This window comes from Osmerus mordax, chromosome 7, assembly GCF_038355195.1.
Source record: "Osmerus mordax isolate fOsmMor3 chromosome 7, fOsmMor3.pri, whole genome shotgun sequence".
Taxonomy (NCBI): domain Eukaryota; kingdom Metazoa; phylum Chordata; class Actinopteri; order Osmeriformes; family Osmeridae; genus Osmerus; species Osmerus mordax.
Window position 1 is genome coordinate 6,893,320 of NC_090056.1, and position 18,319 is coordinate 6,911,638.

Consider the following 18,319-nt stretch of genomic DNA (forward strand, 5'->3'; position numbering starts at 1 on the left):
AGTGATACTGAGGAAGGGTCTGTCATGACTAAAAACAGCTCATGGAAGGCCATGCCGTGCTACTGTAGTCACATTACACATGCTACAAATACCCCAGAGTGGCATTACTGGAAGTAAGACAGCCTGCGACACACTACGCTACTCTCCCCTAGGGAATAGACGCCTGTGAAGCCATGAATCAAGGTAAGATACTTTACACCCATGGTGCCTTGGAGAGTGGAAAGCTATGGTCTGTAAGTGTTCAGATTTCAGTGTGCTGTATACCTAAAATGCATGTAAATCTGTGAACTCTATTACCGTGAAAGACATTAACTGCGTTGCATTATTCATGAAAAGAATAATGATACAGTAAATTCTAGTGAAAAATAGCAGACATCAAACAGTACACAAAAGACAAAATATATCATTTAATGTGTCTGCTATTTGATGTAGTTGTATGTACTTACAGAACAATATGCTGATCAAGTTTGGGTTTTTGGAGGCTTTTTGGGGTGGAATGATCCAACATTTATCACAATGATCCAACATTTAGCGCAATGATCCAACATTTAGCCCATTTTTCCAGGTTTACTGTTTTATTCATGAATACAATTAGACAAGTTGTGTTATCAAAAAAATGGTCAAGGCTAAATCGCAACATTTTCCACCATGACTGTCTGCATGTACTGTCACAGTAACTGTACACGGCCAGGGGACCCTGCTCCACGTGCTCCAGTAAACTGCTGTTTTCTCCTACCTGGCTCCACATGCTCCAGTAAACTGCTGTTTTCTCCTCCCTAGCTGGGGAGATAGAGCACTGTGACCTGCAGTGTCACACCAACAACACTGACCACCACACAGAGCTGAACGGTGTCGACCGTCTGCTGGTGAGGAGGGGCCAGCCGTTCTCCCTCACCCTGCAGCTGAGGCCAGGCAGCCAGCTCCCCAGCAGCTGCACACTCACGGCTCACACTGGTAGGCTGCTGGACACTCACGGCTCACACTGGTAGGCTGCTGGACACTCACGGCTCACACTGGTAGGCTGCTGGACACTCACGGCTCACACTGGTAGGCTGCTGGACACTCACGGCTCACACTGGTAGGCTGCTGCACACTCACGGCTCACACCGGTAGGCTGCTGGACACTCATGGCTCACACTGGTAGGCTGCTGGACACTCACGGCTCACACTGGTAGGCTGCTGGACACTCACGGCTCACACTGGTAGGCTGCTGCACACTCACGGCTCACACTGGTAGGCTGCTGGACACTCACAGCTCACACTGGTAGGCTGCTGCACACTCACGGCTCACACTGGTAGGCTGCTGGACACTCACGGCTCACACTGGTAGGCTGCTGCACACTCACGGCTCACACTGGTAGGCTGCTGGACACTCATGGCTCACACTGGTAGGCTGCTGGACACTCACGGCTCACACTGGTAGGCTGCTACACACTCACGGCTCACACTGGTAGGCTGCTGCACACTCACGGCTCACACTGGTAGGCTGCTGCACACTCACAGCTCACACTGGTAGGCTGCTGGACACTCAAGGCCAACTGGCCCTACGACGTGACAACATAGGGGAGCCTGGTGTTCTATACATTCAGACAGACGTCTCTCTTTCTCTCCAGGACCTCTGCCCAGAGAAGAATCAGGCACCAAGGTCTCCTTTGGCCTGTCGGACTTCACCGTCAACACAGCCTGGAGTGCCTCCATCACCAGCCCCCCTGGGGACCCTGTCTCTCTGTCCATCTGTTCCTCCCCTGATGCCCCCATCGGTCTCTACTCCCTCAGCCTGGACCTGGGTCACAGTGTTCCCCTGGGCCAGTTCATCCTGCTCTTCAACCCCTGGTGTGCCCGTGAGTTCCGGCGAAGTGGCCCATGTTCAGATGATATAAAAACAATATCCCAAATATCTAATGATGTATCAAACCTCCAGTACCTCATCTCTAGTCTTGCAGTACATAGACAGCTGCCTCATGTACAGTCTTCCTGGGTTTATTTTAGATTGTATGTAGATATCTGACGCTGGAGCATGTGTGTGTCTTGGCTGCAGGAGATGCTGTGTACATGAGCAGTGAGGAGAAGAGGCAGGAGTATGTGTTGGCCCAGGATGGACTGGTCTACAAGGGCTCTTCCACCAGGATCAAAGCCTATCCCTGGTTGTTTGGACAGGTATGTCACAGCCACTGAATCAACATTGGTGTTCTCTGGATGTCATCCAGACGATCTTGGGGGAACAGAACCTCACACTGATACAGCCCTGAATCTCAAATACAGTCCTTAAGCAAGAGGTCACAAACAATACAACTTCTGTCTGTCTGTCTGTCTGTCTGTCTGTTTTTCCTGTCTGTCTCTCTCTCTGACCTGTCTCTCTCTCCCTTTCCTGTCTGTCTCTCTCTCTCTCTCTCTGACCTGTCTGTCTCTCTCTCTCTCTGACCTGTCTGTTTCTCTCTCTCTTTCTCTCTCTGACCTGTCTGTCTCTCTCTCTCTGAACTGTCTGTCTCTCTCTCTGACCTGTCTGTCTCTCTCTCTCTCGCTTTCTCTCTCTGACCTGTCTGTCTCTTTCTCTCTCTGACCTGTCTGTCTGTCTCTCTCTCTGACCTGTCTGTCTCTCTCTCTCTCTCTGACCTGTCTGTCTCTCTCTTCTCTCACCATCCATAGTTTGAGACGGGCATCCTGGACATTTGTCTGAGGATCCTGGATGAGAATCCCAAGTTTGTGTCGGATGCAGACAAGGACTGTTCTGCCAGGAGGAACCCTGTCTATGTGACCAGGGTGATCAGTGCCATGGTAGGTGCTACCCTCCAGCCCTGTACTGTAGGGACCACCCACTAACATCATGGTGACTACCACTCATTCGCCACCCATTCATACTTTTATTGGTATTCAAAGATGCCACCACTTTAGCTCCAAAACGTTCAGATAACTTTGGTCTTATTTATGTAAGCATGACGTGATAATTCATGAGAATGTATGTACTATCTCTCCATCTGGGTACAGCATGGATGCTGCCAGCCCCCCTCCACTCTCCCTCATATCTTCCCTTCCTGTTCCCTCTCTTGCTCCCAGGTCAACAGTCAGGATGACCGTGGGGTGCTGGTGGGCCAGTGGGGCGGAGACTACTCTGATGGGGTGCGTCCAACTCGCTGGACAGGAAGTGGTGCCATTCTGAGACAATGGGCTGAGAGAGGGAGTGTCCGCTATGGACAGTGTTGGGTGTTTGCATCGGTTGCCTGCACAGGTATTATAACAGTCTCACCTTCCATGGGGCACATGGTATACTATATAGGTTTCAGAAGTTAAATATGGTTCTTGTCGTTCACCATTTCACCTTTGTAAACACTTTAAGATGTGTTTTTAATTCCATACTGTATGATATTGAAAAATAATTCTGGTCTTAAGGTAATGCCAGCCAAGGGCTGTAGTATGTGTTATTTATAGATGAGTTTCTCCTTCATGTCTGCCTCTGGGCCTGTCTGTCACCCACTAGATGTCTTTATTGGTTTATCTCATTACGGTGAGAGTCAGGCTCTGTATCTCACGTGTTGAAGTGTGACTTGTGTGTATGTGTGTGGGTGTGTGTGTGTGTGGGTGTGTGCAGTCTCCCGGGCTCTGGGAATCCCCTGCCGCGTAGTCACTAACTTTGGATCAGCTCACGACAAGAACGCCAACCTGCTGATTGAGTTCCTGTATGACGAGGACGGAGAGGACATCTCAGCTGAGTCTGTCTGGTGAGGAAGGTGAACATCTCTGGGTGGGAGGGAGACGTGCCGACTTCTTCCTCTGCGAACACAGTGTGCACGGCACGAGACTGGCTGACTCGCAAGAAAAACAAACCATCTAGTGTAAATGAACGTTCCAAAACATTGTGCCCTTGCATCTCCGTTGGTCAGGAACTTCCATGTGTGGGTGGACAACTGGATGGTCCGTGCTGACCTGAGCCCAGAGTACAGTGGCTGGCAGGCCAGCGACCCCACACCCCAAGAGAAGAGTGAGGGTGAGTCGGGGATCCTGGGCCCCTGACAGCCAGCTCTTCTGCCTCCTGGACTGACCCTCCAAAAGCTTCCCTGCCAGCCCCTCAAAATAACATCCCCCTCTAATGACACTGTGTGTGTGTGTTTGTCAGACGTGTACTGCTGTGGTCCCGTCCCCCTGAAGGGGTTGAGAGAGGGGGATCTGACCGTGAAGTACGACGCTCCGTTCGTGTTCGCGGAGGTGAACGCCGATGTGGTGGAGTACGTCCGCCTGACAGACGGGCGCATGGCCAGGATGGGCGGCTCCACCGCCAACGTGGGGCACCACATCAGCACCAAGGCTGTGGGCAGCGACGAGAGGCACGACATCACACACCAGTACAAGTACTCCGAAGGTAGTTAGGACGCACACACACCCCTACACGATGACATCACACACCAGCACAAGTACCTCAAAGGTAGGTAGGACACACACACCTCAGCCTGATGACATCATACACCAGCCCTGAGATTCCCAGTGTCCGTGCTGCTCTGTGTTTGTGCTGTTGGCCAGGCTCGGAGGAGGAGAGGCGGGTCTTCCAGAAGGCCAAGCACCACAACAAGCTTCTGCAGAAGGGGGAGGAGCCTGGCCTGCACGTCAAGATCAAGCTCCCCCCAAACATGCTCGTGGGCGGGGATTATGACGTATCGGCGCGCGTCGTCAACAACCAAATGGAGGACAAGACGTGCCGCTTCCTGTTCACGGCGCGCACCGTGTCGTACGACGGCAAGCTGGGCGCCATCTGCGGTCACGCCTACGAGTCTAACCTGAAGGTCCTGAGTGGAGAGGGTGTGTATGGGTGTGGGCTCATTGGGGTGAGTGTAGTATTAGTGGAGAGGGTGGGGGTCAAAAAGGAGTGTCCTGACCTCTGACCTTTAACCCTTTTCCCTGCAGAGAAGAGTGTTGTGCTGCGGCTGGAGTACTCAGTGTACGGTGAGAACTTGACCTCGGACAAACAGATCCTGCTGAAAGCCATCGTCATCGATCAGGCCGGCATGGACTTCCACAAGACCCAGAAGACTGTTGTCCTGGATAACCCAGACATAAACATACGTGTAAGGACAGGCCTGGAGTAGAGGCAACCAAAGCTTTGTGAGAGATGAAGACGACCTAGACTCTAGCAGAAACCAGAAATCCTAGAAGAGGATTTCAGCAGAGAAAATGGGACATGCTAATTAGAACATTGAATATTGTGGCCTGAGTTCCATATGTGCTGACAGCTGTTTGGTTGTTCTTCCATAGATCCTGGGAGAACCCAGAGTGGGTCAACTTCTGAGTGCTGAAGTGTCTCTCCAGAACCCTCTCCCAGAAGCCCTGCAGAACTGCTGCTTCTCCCTGGAGGGAGCAGGTCTCACCGGAGCACACACCATCACACACATGTACGACATAAGCACACAAACACACACGCAAGGGCATAGAACATGCATGACACTCACAAGGACGCACCACACACATGTAGTACATGTGCAGACACACGTTATGTCACAGCTAGTTTGGCACACAGATTCTTGAGAGGATTCAAAGTATATTTAAAGCTACAAGGTCCTGCGTGTGAACTAATTCTGCTCTCTCCTGCAGGGTTGGAACTGTGGGTCCTCAACAAGAAGCCAAGGTCAAAGTTGACTTCATTCCCACCAACGTTGGGCTCCACAAGCTCCTGGTGGACTTTGACAGTGACAAACTGAGCAACGTCAAAGGGTTCCTGAACATTGATGTCAAGGAGTGATATTAAAATGACAGATTGAACAAACCATACTTACCAGTCTGACGTCCCTCATAACCATTTTTATTTTATTCGGCTGAGCTGTCACATTACTAGATGTAATAAATAATAAAAGTCAGCCCACACACTGTTTGTTCCAATGGTTCCATTTTATTTGTTGCCACTGAATCACTTTTATTACTGAAAAAACCTACTGCAGCAGTAGTCTGTATGTGCAGAGAGAAACAGTAACCGGGTAAGAAAGATCTAAAGCCTACTGTCGGTCTAGCCAATAAGATGACCTGTTGCTGCCGCTTCTCCACACCATTGGCCAGCTCTGATCTGACAGATCAACTGGGCAGTGGTCCACACTGAGGAACTGGCTCTCTCAGATTGTCTTCCATTATAAAAACCATGACAGGAGTTGTCTATGGGCACCTGAGGATGAGACAGACTGACTGCAGTGAGAATACATGAGGTGGAGTAAGTGTGTCCCTCCCCCAGATCTGGGCCTGACAGTGCTTTGCTAGTTTGACAATTTTGGAACATGATGCAGGTATGCAGTCTGGCCCGACCCTCGTACCAGTTCAGTTCAGTTCGTCAACCCCCAACACTCTGTGGGTGAACGTGGATCTTGGAAGCGATGCTGTGGTACAGCCAAGTCAACAACAGGCCTCGGAGCCCTCCCACTGTCGAGTTCTAAACACGGTGGTGAGACGTGATTGGCTAACGAGAAGGATCCAGGACTGACCATCTGCTGTAACATCTGGAGAACAATCCAGAAAAAGTCAGCTGACAGGCTGGAGGGTGGAGATATGGTCCAATGTGATGAGCTGGGATTATGGCAGACGGTTGGTAATAATATGGCTGAAACTTAACAATTGAATCCCCTTCCCCCTATGAACTCACAGCAGTCACACGATCAAAACACCCCCGCCTCTCCAAAAAAAAAACACTTTCCATCAACAATACAAAGCTGCTTACATAAAACTGTTAACAGAAAGAGGATGCTTCCGTTTGGGGGAGGAGTCAGAGCGGATTACCAGGCAGGAGGAAACCCTTCCCCTCCTCCTACATCTTCATGAGTACAAACATGAACTATACTGTACTATGCTCTTTAGCTTAGCTTGGGTACTTCTCCCAACAGAGTGTCGAGTTTGCTGGCGTTGCTGCAGAGTAAAAACTAAAACAGGGCTTTGTGTCTTAGCTGGTGGCGCGGAATCTTCTACGACCATGGACCTTTTGGGAGATAGAACTCCTCTCCCACATAGTCTGGAAGGTAGGGGGTTAGGAGGGAGGGAGAAGGGGGGGGGATTTCATTTCTGTCCCTAGGGGTCTAAAGTGGCTGGGGTTGAGAGTTGGCAGCCATGAGTGGGCCTGGCTGTGATGGGGGGGGGTCTGGAGGGAAGGGGAGATGGAGACTGGTAGGACGCACCAGTCTCCTGGTAGAGGGGTAAGGGGGGGGTTGGAGCAGGGTCAAGCTGGGCAGGGCTGGAGGGCAGGGCGGAGTGAGAGAGGAGGAGCCTCTGGGCTCAGTCGGTGGAGAAGAGGTCCCCGGCGGAGGGCAGGGGGGCCAGGCCTCCCGTCACGTTGGGGAGGAGGGACAGGTCCGGCAAACTCTGGATGTGGGACTTGAGCTCCTTCCTCACCTGCGTCACCCGCGCCAGCTTCTGTTTGTACTCCTGCAGGAGACGGGACACAACTCTTTAGTACACTCTCAGCTTCGAAAGTTGAAGAGAAAGGGGAACTGAGGACGACTAAGAAACCCTCCGAAAAAGCTGGCTTTCTGAACGGTTCTGAACAGCTTTTCATGTCACGTTCGATACGCTTCTGCTTCTTGTTTCACGCAACACAACTTCGTCACGTTTACATTTTACACAGTACACGAAGCAGACCACATTTGTGTTTGCATTTTCCTTCTTTCCCTTTACACTACAGTACCCATCACTAACCAGGACTAATGAGCCTGCCAGCTGACTACAGCATCACGTACTCGGCTCACAAACAGTCAAAGAAAAACTCTTGACAACTCAACACTTCCCCGGACAGAGGATGGGGCTTGAACATCTTCCAACAAAATCACTTGGAACGAAATCACTGTGGGGAAACCCAGTGGCGGTTTGCAGTGGAGCGTCGCTCAGACCGGCTCCAGGGTGGAGGCTGGTGGGCAGCTCACCTCCAGCTTCTTTTCCCTCTCGGTCAGGGCCTCCTTCTGACAGCTGATGTAGTCTGTGAGCATGCGCGCCAGCTGCCTGCGGTCCTCCAGCTCGGCCGCCAGGCGCCCGTTGTACTCGGCCAGCAGCAGGCACGCCTCGTCCACGATCTTGGACAGCTTGTCTGCCGCCTCCTTGTCTAAACACACGCAAAAACGGAGACATTGAGTATTCCCTCTTCGTGACGTGAATTCAGACTTGGCTCTACCAAGTTCTAGATTCTACATGTATTGTAGCATTGTAAAAGACTGTGCTTGATTTACATGCCGTAGTGTCAGGTGCAGCTCTGAACTCATTCAAATTCTACTGGCAGTATTTGGAGGTGTTAAAGGAGGTGTGTTCTGCTCAGGTCTTACCAGTGATCTTCTCCAGCAGAGACACGTCCTGGACCTCCTGGGGAAGCGAGGCGATTTTCTGACGCACAGCAGCGTCCCCCGAAGCTGCGTTCTCCAGGTCCTGCAGGGCCTTGACCAGCTCCTCCGTCTGGGGGAGGGGGACGGGGGCGGGGGACAGGTAGGAAGGATGAGGGGAGGGAGAGAGAGGACAAGATGAGTGAGACCAAGTGCCAAAGCACGAAGAAGACCGTCCCGTCATATGTAGGTTGCTGGTGTCGTCTCCTACCAGCTGAGGCCCCGAGGCGTCGATCACGTGAGGAGAGCCGTGGCATCTGTAGTCATCGTCCTCTTCCTCCTCCTCCTCCTGAACCTTCTGGTAGGTCCGTTTCACAGGCTTCTTCTCCTCTAAGAGAAGATCAAAGAAGACTTTGTGAATCCCCAGGCTGGGAAATGAGGGTGTTACAAAGGCCGGGAGACAGGAGGAAATGGAGACATGAATACATTATGAAATAAATAATCATTAATACGATGGATAAATAGAAATGTAATATAGTCATAAAAATAAACAAAACAATGTACAAAATTCACAATATTTCACGCTTTGGTTAAGGGAATTTAAAGTGTCCAAAGTAGTTTAACTTATGAAGTTAAAAAGTGTCAGGGTGAAGTGTAATAGTCAACTATAAAGTGTGTAGTCCAAGGGTATATCTAAAAAAATAATAATCTATAAATAACTCCAAAGCACAAGAAAGGTTGAAGAGAAGAAAGGCTTCTTGCGTGAGGTACACGCATGCAGGGAGTGGCGACACAGGAGGGGTCAGTTGAAAAAACTCTTGCTCTACATGTATCCCATCCAGCTGTCCTTCCTCCAATGGCAGCCAGGAGCCGTGCTCCTCCACATCAACGGTGACCTGGGAGCAAGTCCCAGTGCTCACCCCTGTCCTGGCTGGGTTGCTCTCAGGGGCAGTGGGGGAGGAGAGCTTGGTTCCTACTGTATTGTCTTCAGCAGCAAGGGGGGGCCTGTCCTGCTGTGCTTGCGGGGGTGGAGGTTCAGTCAAACCGGTTTTTCCACAGCTTTAGCTCCTCTACTCGTTCCTGGCTCGCCTCCATGGCTGATCTGATTGTTTATGTCCAGTCATCCTCTTCATCCCACCACATCTTGGAGCCGTTCATTTCTAGCGTGCCTCTAGCTGTTCTTGGCCTCCCTCAACTCGCTCCTCTTTTGGACTGACATAACCTCCTCTCTGTCTTCCCTCTTCTTCCTGTTGAGGAGGGCTTTTTATGTCCTTGTTGATACATGGCTCATTCTTCAGAAAGCAGCAGACAGTCTTGGCCTGCACAAGGCTGCACTGAGAGACATCCTCAACAGGTCCCAGTCTGGGCTCTGGAGACAGACCACACCTTCACAGTCCTGCTGGGGGGTTCTGTACACAGATAGGAAAGAGCACCTCCCTCGTACAGGCGAGCATCGTCACTCTGGTTTATGTGTTGCACGCGAGCCAAACGCGAGGGGCACAAAAGTCAAACTAAACTGAAACTGATCCAAAAAATCATCGAAAGTGATCAAAAAGTATAGAAAGAAGATAAAAAGGTTTTCTGGTCATACTAGAACAAGGGAGGAAGTGGGAACATGGTGACAAGAGTTCCAGTTCAAAACTGCAGGTGCTCCGGTCACACCTGCTCTCCAGGCGACACATTGTCGCTGGAGCAGCCGCAGCTTTCACAACACAGAGCAGCAAAGCAGCACAACAGCTAAAACTCCTGTCATCCAGGTACGTTTCTGTCTCCCACCTGCAGGTTTGGGGCTGTTGGAGTCCTCGATGGCCAGCTTCAACTGCTGGATGAAGTCGGCCCTGTAGAGGGCCCTCTCCTGCCAGATGTTGAGGAGGCGCTCCATAGGCCTCTTACAGCCATCATCTGCTTCTCTGCGGGGAGGAACACAGACATGTTCAAGATGAGCCTCTAGAACCATCCCTATACGGTAACCGCTACGAGTGTGTTGGCTGTTGAGGCACAACGAAACAATGGTCTAATCTGGACATGGGAGGTTGAAGACAAGAAACTGCACTGCAGCAAGTACATCATGTCTAACTCCTGATCCAGACCATAATCATACCTGGCGACATGAGAGCAGGCGTCCACCAGAACTGTTTCAAAGTCTTTGGTGAACTCTGGACCTTTCTTCTTGCTGTTCTGAATCACATCATTAGCCAGGTACAGAAAGGTCAGCTTTCTGCTGCTTTTAGCTGTAAAACAGAACAACACACAATCAGTAAACAGTAACGGGTTATCTGTCTGGTCTATTTCTAATTGACTAATCCCATGTGTCGATTTTGATCATAAACAGTAGCCCTTACTACTTCTAAAGACGCTTGGTGGATTCAATGTTGCGGATCTCACCTTTCTTTAGTTCTCTGTGCCATACTCGCACGATGAGGGACGAGTGTTTGCGATGATGGATAATCCACAGCGACAGCGTCTGGACGCTCTGCTGGGAGTTGCTGAGCTCAGACAGCTTCTTCTCCAGAGCAGACTCAGAGAAAGACGACATGGTGTTCCTGACCTCGTCACCCTACAGCCACTACCAAGATACCGTGACAACACAGCCACGAAATAAGTAATGTCATCAAAAACAAGACTTTCTGTCTCTCTTAGTTAGCTAGCTGACTGATTTGCCATGCTGCATGGACCAACCTTTTTTGTCTTGTTTATTCCAACTTTACCTTGGTGCAATAACTATCTAACCTAAGTTGAAGGTTATAGCTATTAATGAAATGTGCAGCCTCTAACTGATAGTTCGAAAACCTCCACGCACGTAGCGTTTGTTTACACAGAATTTGCTAGAAAGCTTGCAAGCCACAAGTACCCTACCAAGGCAAGCTAGGTAGCCTATATTTTTAGCTAGCCTGTTCGCTAACCTACTCACTGAAGTCTGTAACCCGAGTGGAACTCGAAAGTAGTTGTTTGTGTATCATGCAAAATCAGATGTTTATCAACCGATTCCCTTTGACAACACATGTGAATGCTGCAACCAAACTAAAACCACGCTTATTCGCAAACTAGCTAGTAGCTAGATAAAGCAAACGCTAACCCACCAGAAACTCCTTCAAAGATGGCTGATTGACCTTTCAACTGAAGCAGGTACGTCGCGGATTCATGACGACATAAACAAGCGACTGTTGACAGTTCACAGCAGGGTACATGTGCAGCGTTATTCTGCTCAAGTTAGTGAAATGTATTCCCCATGAAGTAGATATCGCCACTATCGATCAATAAATAACGGTATGTTTATTTTCATTATATCGCTCTTCATGTTAGCTTTATTGCATGTCCAGGCACGTGGAAAAACAACAATAAATATCATCATCATAAACACGACAATTTAGCAAACATACCTTAGTCAGAAATCAAATTTTGTCCTCAAAATTCAGCAAGCTATGCTGGTTCAAACGGATGAATTTAGCTATCACACCCCTCTCAACAGCCTTGCATTATAGACGTCTCCCGTTCTCTTTTGGTTTCAGGGGAACGACGTCAGTAGATCTGGCGCAGCATGGCCCAGATCAACGACCCCAAGATAGCCTTTGCGTACCTTCGTCCCGCCTGCGTGCTTTTGACCCGTCAGCCCAGTGTCGCCAATGTGGAGACACTGGGCGGCCAGCTGAGAGACGTCGATGACGCCACGCTGCAGCAGCTGCAGGACTATGTTCTCTTCCCGCTTCGGTTTGTCCTAAAGCAGCCGGCCCCGCGTAAAGATGGGCTGGTGGAGGCCGTGGCTGAGGCTATGGCATACCTCCTGGAAACCACCTGTGTCCAGAGCTGGGACACTTTGCGGGACCTGCTGTCTGAGCTCTGCCTCTGCCTCTGCTCCCCAACTGACCCCGGCAAGCCTGCGCCGGCCACTTCAGAAGAGGTGAGGGTCGCGGTGCTACGGTGTCTGGACGCTCTGCTACACGCTGCCTACGGAGACATTGTGTTCAGGCTGTTTGAGCCCAGCATGCTGCCTGGCCTGGGGGCAGCCATCTCCCTGCTGCTGGCCCTGGGGGAGCAGGACAAGTCCAGAGGGGTGCAGGCTGCTGCCCTCAGGTGCCTGCAGGCGCTGACCCTGCGGTGCGACTGTCCCCAGGACCATGTGGAAGTGTCAGGGGAGGAGGCCCGCGTCCTGGGCAGCACCCTGGCCTCTTTCCTGCCAGGCATCACCATGGCTCTAACCCGGATCGTCTCTGGAGACATGAGGCAGGGCCACGCAGTCACAGCCAGGGCCCTCAGGCTGTGGTCCAGGATGGTGGGGCTGGTGCTGGCTGACAGCCAGCTGCAGGGGGCTGGGGTGGATGCCAGGCCAGGGCTGGAGTTGGGCCGGGTGGGGGAGCTGATGGTCCAGAGGACGGAAGACTGGGTGAGAGGAACGTCAGGGAGACTGGCTCTGCTGCTGAGGAAGATCATCTCCTGCTGCTCGGCCCACCAGCACTGGAGGGTGAGGCTGGAGCTGGTGGACATGGCCAACCACCTGTTGGCCAACTGTAGTGTTTCCCTGGGAGAGTGTGTGGGCTCGCTGCTGGAGACCCTGGTCGGGGGGGTGAATGACGAGGAGGCCAGGGTGAGGGAGAGATGTGAGGCCGCGCTCCGGGGAGTGGCGGGGAGGAGCCAGGGCTGTGGGCGGGGTCAGACCTTCAGTGACGTCCTATCAGAGAGCCTCCACAGCCTGGCCACCTCGCTGCCTCGGCTCATGAGGACGTCGGATGACCAGCGCAAGCTGTTCATCCTCAATGTGTTCCTGGGCTACCTGAAGGTACACGAACGTGCACACACACACACACACACACACACTTTACACATCTTCACTACATACCTCTTGTCTGTTTCTACATGACATATTGTTATGGAATTACAGTCCTTAAAGGCACAAAGCACATTTCTTCCCCTGTCTAATCTTAACCTCTCCTCTCCCTTCTCCTGTGTACAGGTGCTGGGTCCGGCTGTGTGTGTGGTGCTGGCCTCTGCCACTCACCTCCAGCGCGTCTCCCAGGCGCTCCTGCAGGTTCTGGAGCTGGACGTCACCGACGTCCGCATCGTAGAGGAGCGGAGCCAGCGCGTTGCCATGGAGACAGACGCCGCGGGGACGAGCGTCGTCGCGCCCTCTCAGAGCAAACACTTCCTGTACTTCACGGACGAGCGGATCTTTGCCATACTGGTCGAGATATGCCGGATGCTGGGTTACCATGGCGATGTCTACCTGCTGACGGACCACTTCCTGGATTGGTACCGGGAGTCGCAGGCGTACAGGAAGCAGGCGGCGCTGGTCCTGAAGGAGCTGGTGGCCGGGGCTGCCGGGATGGGGGTGGGGAGGAGCTGGGGGGGTCAGGGGGAGGAGGCGGAGGGGCAGGGCTACGCCCCTAATCTAGAGGAACTGAGGGCGGTGGTGGGGACCATCATAGAGGAGTACACCAGCCTGGCCAACTGGCACCTGGCCACCAGCCAGGAAACAGACTCAGATCCAGACAAGCAGGACCAGCATGGAAGCCCCAGACTCCTCTCCATATCCAGCCATGCTGACAGACGCCCCCTCCAGCTCCAGCTCCTAAATGGCTCTGGAGGGGGTCCCATCCAGCTGGAGCCCCGGGCCCCCACAGTCCACCAGCTGAACAGCAACATCTGGCAGCTCTGCCTGCAGCTGGAGGGGATCGGCTGCTTCGCCCAGGCCCTGGGCCCCGCCTTCCGTCCACTGCTGATGACATCGCTGTACTCGGTGCTGGAGAAGGCAGGGGAGGAGTCCGTGCTGGTGAGCCAGGCGGCGCTGGGCGCCATGTGGGCGGCGTCTGAGGCCTGCGGCTACGGCTCCTTGACGGAGCTGATCAACGCCAACGCTGACTACCTGGTGAACGACGTGTCGCTCAACCTGCAGAGGCTGGCTCTGCACCCGCAGGTAGGGCCCATGGACACGTCAGAACAGTGCTTACAGCAAAACAGGAACTTGACAGTTCTATCTGTTCGTTAGAATATCTCTGCACATAGAACGTATCTGATACTTTGTCGTGCATGACTGTCAACGTGAACATGCCTGAACGGTCCCCAGGCCCCCCGGGTGCTGTCCGTCATGTTCCTCCACTCTGACCCCAGCCTGCTGCCCCTGCTGGGGGACCTGGTGCAGGACCTGCTGCTGGCCCTGGACCTCAGCTACGACCACAGAGCCCCCCTGTTCTGCTGCGTGCTGCACAGCCTCCTCAAGGCCCTGGGTGAGGACACACGGACCGGAGCCCTGGACAATGTTACTGCTGTACCCTCTTAGCCGAGCCACGTCTGCCTCTTATACCCTGTTTGGCGCCAATCATGTTTTTGCTGATTCAAAGTAGAGCCAGGATAGTGAATACATGATGATGAGAGTCAGCATGAAACCTCATATCAGTAGAGATTAAAGTTGGGTTAGAGACTAACATATCTTATAACACCAGCAGATTACAATCCCAGTCCTAGTCCCTAACCCTGCTGTCTGCCCCCAGCCCGATGGTTCCCCTCAGCCAGAGGAGGGACCGCCGAACCAAACAGAACCAAGATGGCGTCTGAGGACCAGGAAGTTCTGGACGTGCGTCACTTCCTGCAGGACTACCAAAGACAGAAGCAGCTGGCAGAGGGAACCTGGGGGGAGGAGGAGGAGGAGGAGGCTGGGGAAACAGAGCTGCCAGGTAGCAGGGAACTGTAGTCTGGAGGGGGAGACGTACAGTACACCATCAGGGTTGTGGGCTTGATTCCTTCATGGGCCACATATATTTATTACGGTGTTTTGGATGGAACCATGTCAACGACCCCGTGTGCAGTCCCATATATCTATGCGGTGTCACCGACACAGTATTGAAATAAGATCGTGAAGTTGCACTGAGGTAGAAGAGGCTGCGCACGACGTGTATATTTATCAACGGGATCCTTGGTTGCCGTGTGATTTGGTGTTGTCTTCTAGACCCTTCAGTTGCTACGGAGACAGAGACAGAGGGTCCTGACGTGAAGGCAGAGCTGCCGGCCCACCTGGCCATCGCTAAAGATGTCATGGAGCGCTGCACCCACCTGCTCTCCCATCCCAGCCTCAGGCTCAGGCTCAAGGTGTGTGTGCTCCTGGAGGTGGATGGAGGGTTGTGGAGGTGTTCAGCAGGTTTGCATCTAACAGTGTGTGTCTGTGTGTGTGTGTTGCAGGTGCTGGACATCTTGGAGCTGTGTGTGTGTGTGCTGAGTGAGAGGGAGGATGAGTTGCTGCCCATGGCCCACCGCTGCTGGCACCCCCTCCTGTTGAGACTCACTACAGATGATCCCCTGGCTGTCCTCAGAGCCTTCAGGGTAGCTACCTGGCCCTAACCCTCGTCTAAACCCCTAATCCCACCGTAATGCAGTGGGATTCTTGTATGGGCGTATGCATTGAATGGGGTGTCAATTCAGCCACTCATGTGCATTTGCGTGTGTCCTCCAGGTGCTGTGTACGCTGGGGGAGACTTGCGGGGATTTCCTGAGGAAGCGGGTGTCGAAGGAGGTGCTTCCCAAACTGACAAGCTCGCTGACCAATCAGGCTCCAGTCAGTGCCAGGGCGGGGCCAATCTACAGCCATACCCTTGCCTACAAGCTGCAGCTGGCTGTGCTGCAGGGGCTGGGGTCCCTCTGCCTTAGACTAGACCTGGGTAGGTCACACACACACAAACACACTCTTCTCACATTCGAGCTGGAAAAGCGATATGCCCCCTCTGCACCACTAGGTGTCAGGCTCCAACTGGTTCAACAGAGCTTGTTCTGTCCCCCAGAATGTATGGGAGGGTGTGTAGCAATGTCCCCCACAAGCCAACCAGCTCCCAGGGGACAGGGACTGGAGCTGGAAATATGCCGATATAGGGAGTTGGAGGGAGGAAGAGAAAGAAAGAGAAGGGGGAGGGGGGGTGCTAGATTATATATTATGGTTTGGGGGCATTACACTGTGTTGGAGTTGCCATGGTTATGAAACGTACCCAGGGAGAAAGAGAGGAAGAGGTGGAGAGATTGAGGGAGGGAGGGAAGCAGGCTGTTCCCCTGACTGCTATTACCCTGCTCCACTACAGCTCCGTTCAGCCAGTTCCTCTCTCCTTTCTCTTTTCTCCTCTCTTATCGCTCTCTCTTTTCATCGGAGCTTAGAGACAGACATGACTGTTATACACTCAATAAATGTGATAAAGCAATAAATGTGATATTCAGGATATGTATGTATGTATGTATGTCCCTGTTTGTTGGTACTTACTGTTACCACATACTGTATATGTGTGTGCGTGTGTGTGTGTGTGCGCGTGTGTGTGTTTTCATGCACAGGTGAATCCGACCTGAACTCAGTGTGTGAAGCCTGTCTTCCATACCTGAGCTGCAGACAGCCAGCTAAACTACAGGACGCCTGTCTCAGGTAAACCTGGAGGTGGCTGCATCAAAGTGATCAGATGAACAGACCGACCTCATGATACCCTTAGTCATACTCACCAGTGGAATTAACTCTCCCCTCCTTTCCTCCCATCCCTCGTTCATCTCCCTTCGTCTGTCCTTCATCCCTCTCTCCTCTCCTCCTGCGCAGTGTGTTCCGTCAGCTGACCCAAGTCGACCCGGACGCTCTGTGGTTGACCCTGAATGAGCTCCACTGCCCACACTCCTACACCGCACCCCACCCTGACCTCGAGCCTGTCGTACTGAGCGGGCAGGGCAGTGCGAGGAACGAGTTCACCGACAACGTCCTCAGACTATTGGAAGAATTTGACTTACCTCAGAAACACCTGTGAACCAGCCAGGAGCAGTTATGAGGAACTCTGATTATGATTGGCTGGTAGCTTTGTTTTGTGGAGCTGGTCGATTCTAACAAATAACACAAAGTGTACAGTATCTCCACTTTCCTTTCTGAATGTAAAATATGATGTAATGCAAATGAATATTACTCTGAAATAATACAATCATTTTCTTGACCGTGTTAATGCCAAAGTAACTGTAACACACATAAAGTACTCCGCACCCCCCCCCCCCCACCCCCCCCTCATGTTGTGGCATCACAATGGATGCTGCCCCCCCCCGCCCCATGTTGTGACATCATAACGGATGCTGGCTCTTGGGAGGCAGGAAGCCTGGCTGCCAGGTGTGTTCTGTGTTTAGCCAGCTAGCATTTAATCTCTGACATACTCAGCCATTTATCCTGCTGCCAGCTCCTCCCCATAGCATCATTACTCACTGGCAGGGTGGGCTGTGGCAGCCTTTATACACACACTCACACACAGACACACAGGCTCATACTGACGATAGAAGATACAAGTTGATTTAAGCCCATATGCAAGTCCCATTCACAGCATACAGAGCCATGCACTCACAGACAGCTCCATTCACCCAGCACAGGCCTGTAACACCATCAAGAACCATGGCCCTGTCTCCTACAAATGGCACAGTCTTTCATTATACAATTTATTAGATTTGATAAAGGCGTACACATGGGGTCAAACACTGTAGAAGAAATGTCCCGACATTATGACAATGATACAAAACATCAAAGCAAATTTTAGAAGAGATATAGTCCCGTCTCTCATCCTGAATGGGCAGGGCGACTTAGAAGCTATTGGACCAATGAAACTAGAATGGAAACTCATGAGAAACACCCACATTACTCCGAGCGGCTGCTTTGACAGTCTGGGGGATGCAGTACGTCTGTATTTAGCAACATGGGCGAGTCCAGCGGAAAGCAGTTAGGACAACACAAAATGAGTGTATCATCGTTCCCTAGCATTCTCATCTCACAAGGAGGACTGCCTAAAGGACCCTCTCCCTCCAGGGGCTGGGAAGAGGGGATTACCAGCTTTATGGCACCAACGCTTCTCAGAGCACTGACCACGCGGCGCGACCAGGGAACACAGATGGACAGAGATGCTGCGTGAGGGTTGTGAACAGCCAAGCAGCAGACAGACCAAAGCGGTCAAATTCAGAAGTCGGAACTACGAGTTCAAAGAAGGGTTCTCCTACCAACCCTAAATGGATCAACATACTTAACATGCACTTGTTACATTTGTATACAATAATATATACAGTGTGGATAACCTAGAAGA

The 18,319-nt window shown here is 52.0% G+C and overlaps 3 protein-coding genes across 5 annotated transcripts; 2 read left to right on the plus strand and 1 right to left on the minus strand.

The window, feature by feature from the left end:
- Positions 1 to 104: 104 nt before the first annotated feature.
- Positions 105 to 5,852, plus strand: tgm2a (transglutaminase 2, C polypeptide A). Of its 2 annotated transcripts, none has more exons than XM_067239140.1 (13): positions 105 to 183; positions 793 to 954; positions 1,614 to 1,841; positions 2,039 to 2,157; positions 2,647 to 2,775; positions 3,055 to 3,226; positions 3,587 to 3,716; positions 3,879 to 3,982; positions 4,112 to 4,354; positions 4,513 to 4,788; positions 4,894 to 5,054; positions 5,242 to 5,378; positions 5,578 to 5,852. In XM_067239140.1, the coding sequence occupies exons 1-13, from the start codon at positions 174 to 176 to the stop codon at positions 5,723 to 5,725; spliced, it is 2,019 nt and encodes a 672-aa protein (XP_067095241.1). In that variant the 5' UTR covers positions 105 to 173; the 3' UTR covers positions 5,726 to 5,852. The 2 variants fall into 2 exon arrangements, with proteins under 2 accessions (XP_067095241.1, XP_067095240.1); XM_067239139.1 differs by having other exon boundaries at positions 113 to 183; positions 781 to 954.
- rprd1b (regulation of nuclear pre-mRNA domain containing 1B) lies at positions 5,851 to 11,738 on the minus strand. 2 transcript variants are annotated; one of them, XM_067239142.1, is made up of 8 exons: positions 11,645 to 11,738; positions 10,650 to 10,830; positions 10,366 to 10,495; positions 10,041 to 10,174; positions 8,536 to 8,654; positions 8,271 to 8,397; positions 7,878 to 8,053; positions 5,851 to 7,383 (listed from the first exon to the last, which is right to left on the minus strand). In XM_067239142.1, exons 2-8 carry the CDS (start codon positions 10,798 to 10,800, stop codon positions 7,234 to 7,236), a joined length of 987 nt encoding a protein of 328 aa, XP_067095243.1. In that variant the 5' UTR covers positions 10,801 to 10,830; positions 11,645 to 11,738; the 3' UTR covers positions 5,851 to 7,233. The 2 variants fall into 2 exon arrangements, with proteins under 2 accessions (XP_067095243.1, XP_067095242.1); XM_067239141.1 differs by lacking the exon at positions 11,645 to 11,738 and having other exon boundaries at positions 10,650 to 11,321.
- Positions 11,435 to 17,185, plus strand: tti1 (TELO2 interacting protein 1). Its single transcript, XM_067239138.1, has 10 exons — positions 11,435 to 11,531; positions 11,774 to 13,038; positions 13,213 to 14,172; positions 14,323 to 14,482; positions 14,747 to 14,929; positions 15,202 to 15,341; positions 15,432 to 15,572; positions 15,703 to 15,907; positions 16,563 to 16,650; positions 16,816 to 17,185. Exons 2-10 carry the CDS (start codon positions 11,803 to 11,805, stop codon positions 17,015 to 17,017), a joined length of 3,315 nt encoding a protein of 1,104 aa, XP_067095239.1. The 5' UTR covers positions 11,435 to 11,531; positions 11,774 to 11,802; the 3' UTR covers positions 17,018 to 17,185.
- The last annotated feature ends 1,134 nt before the right edge of the window (positions 17,186 to 18,319 follow it).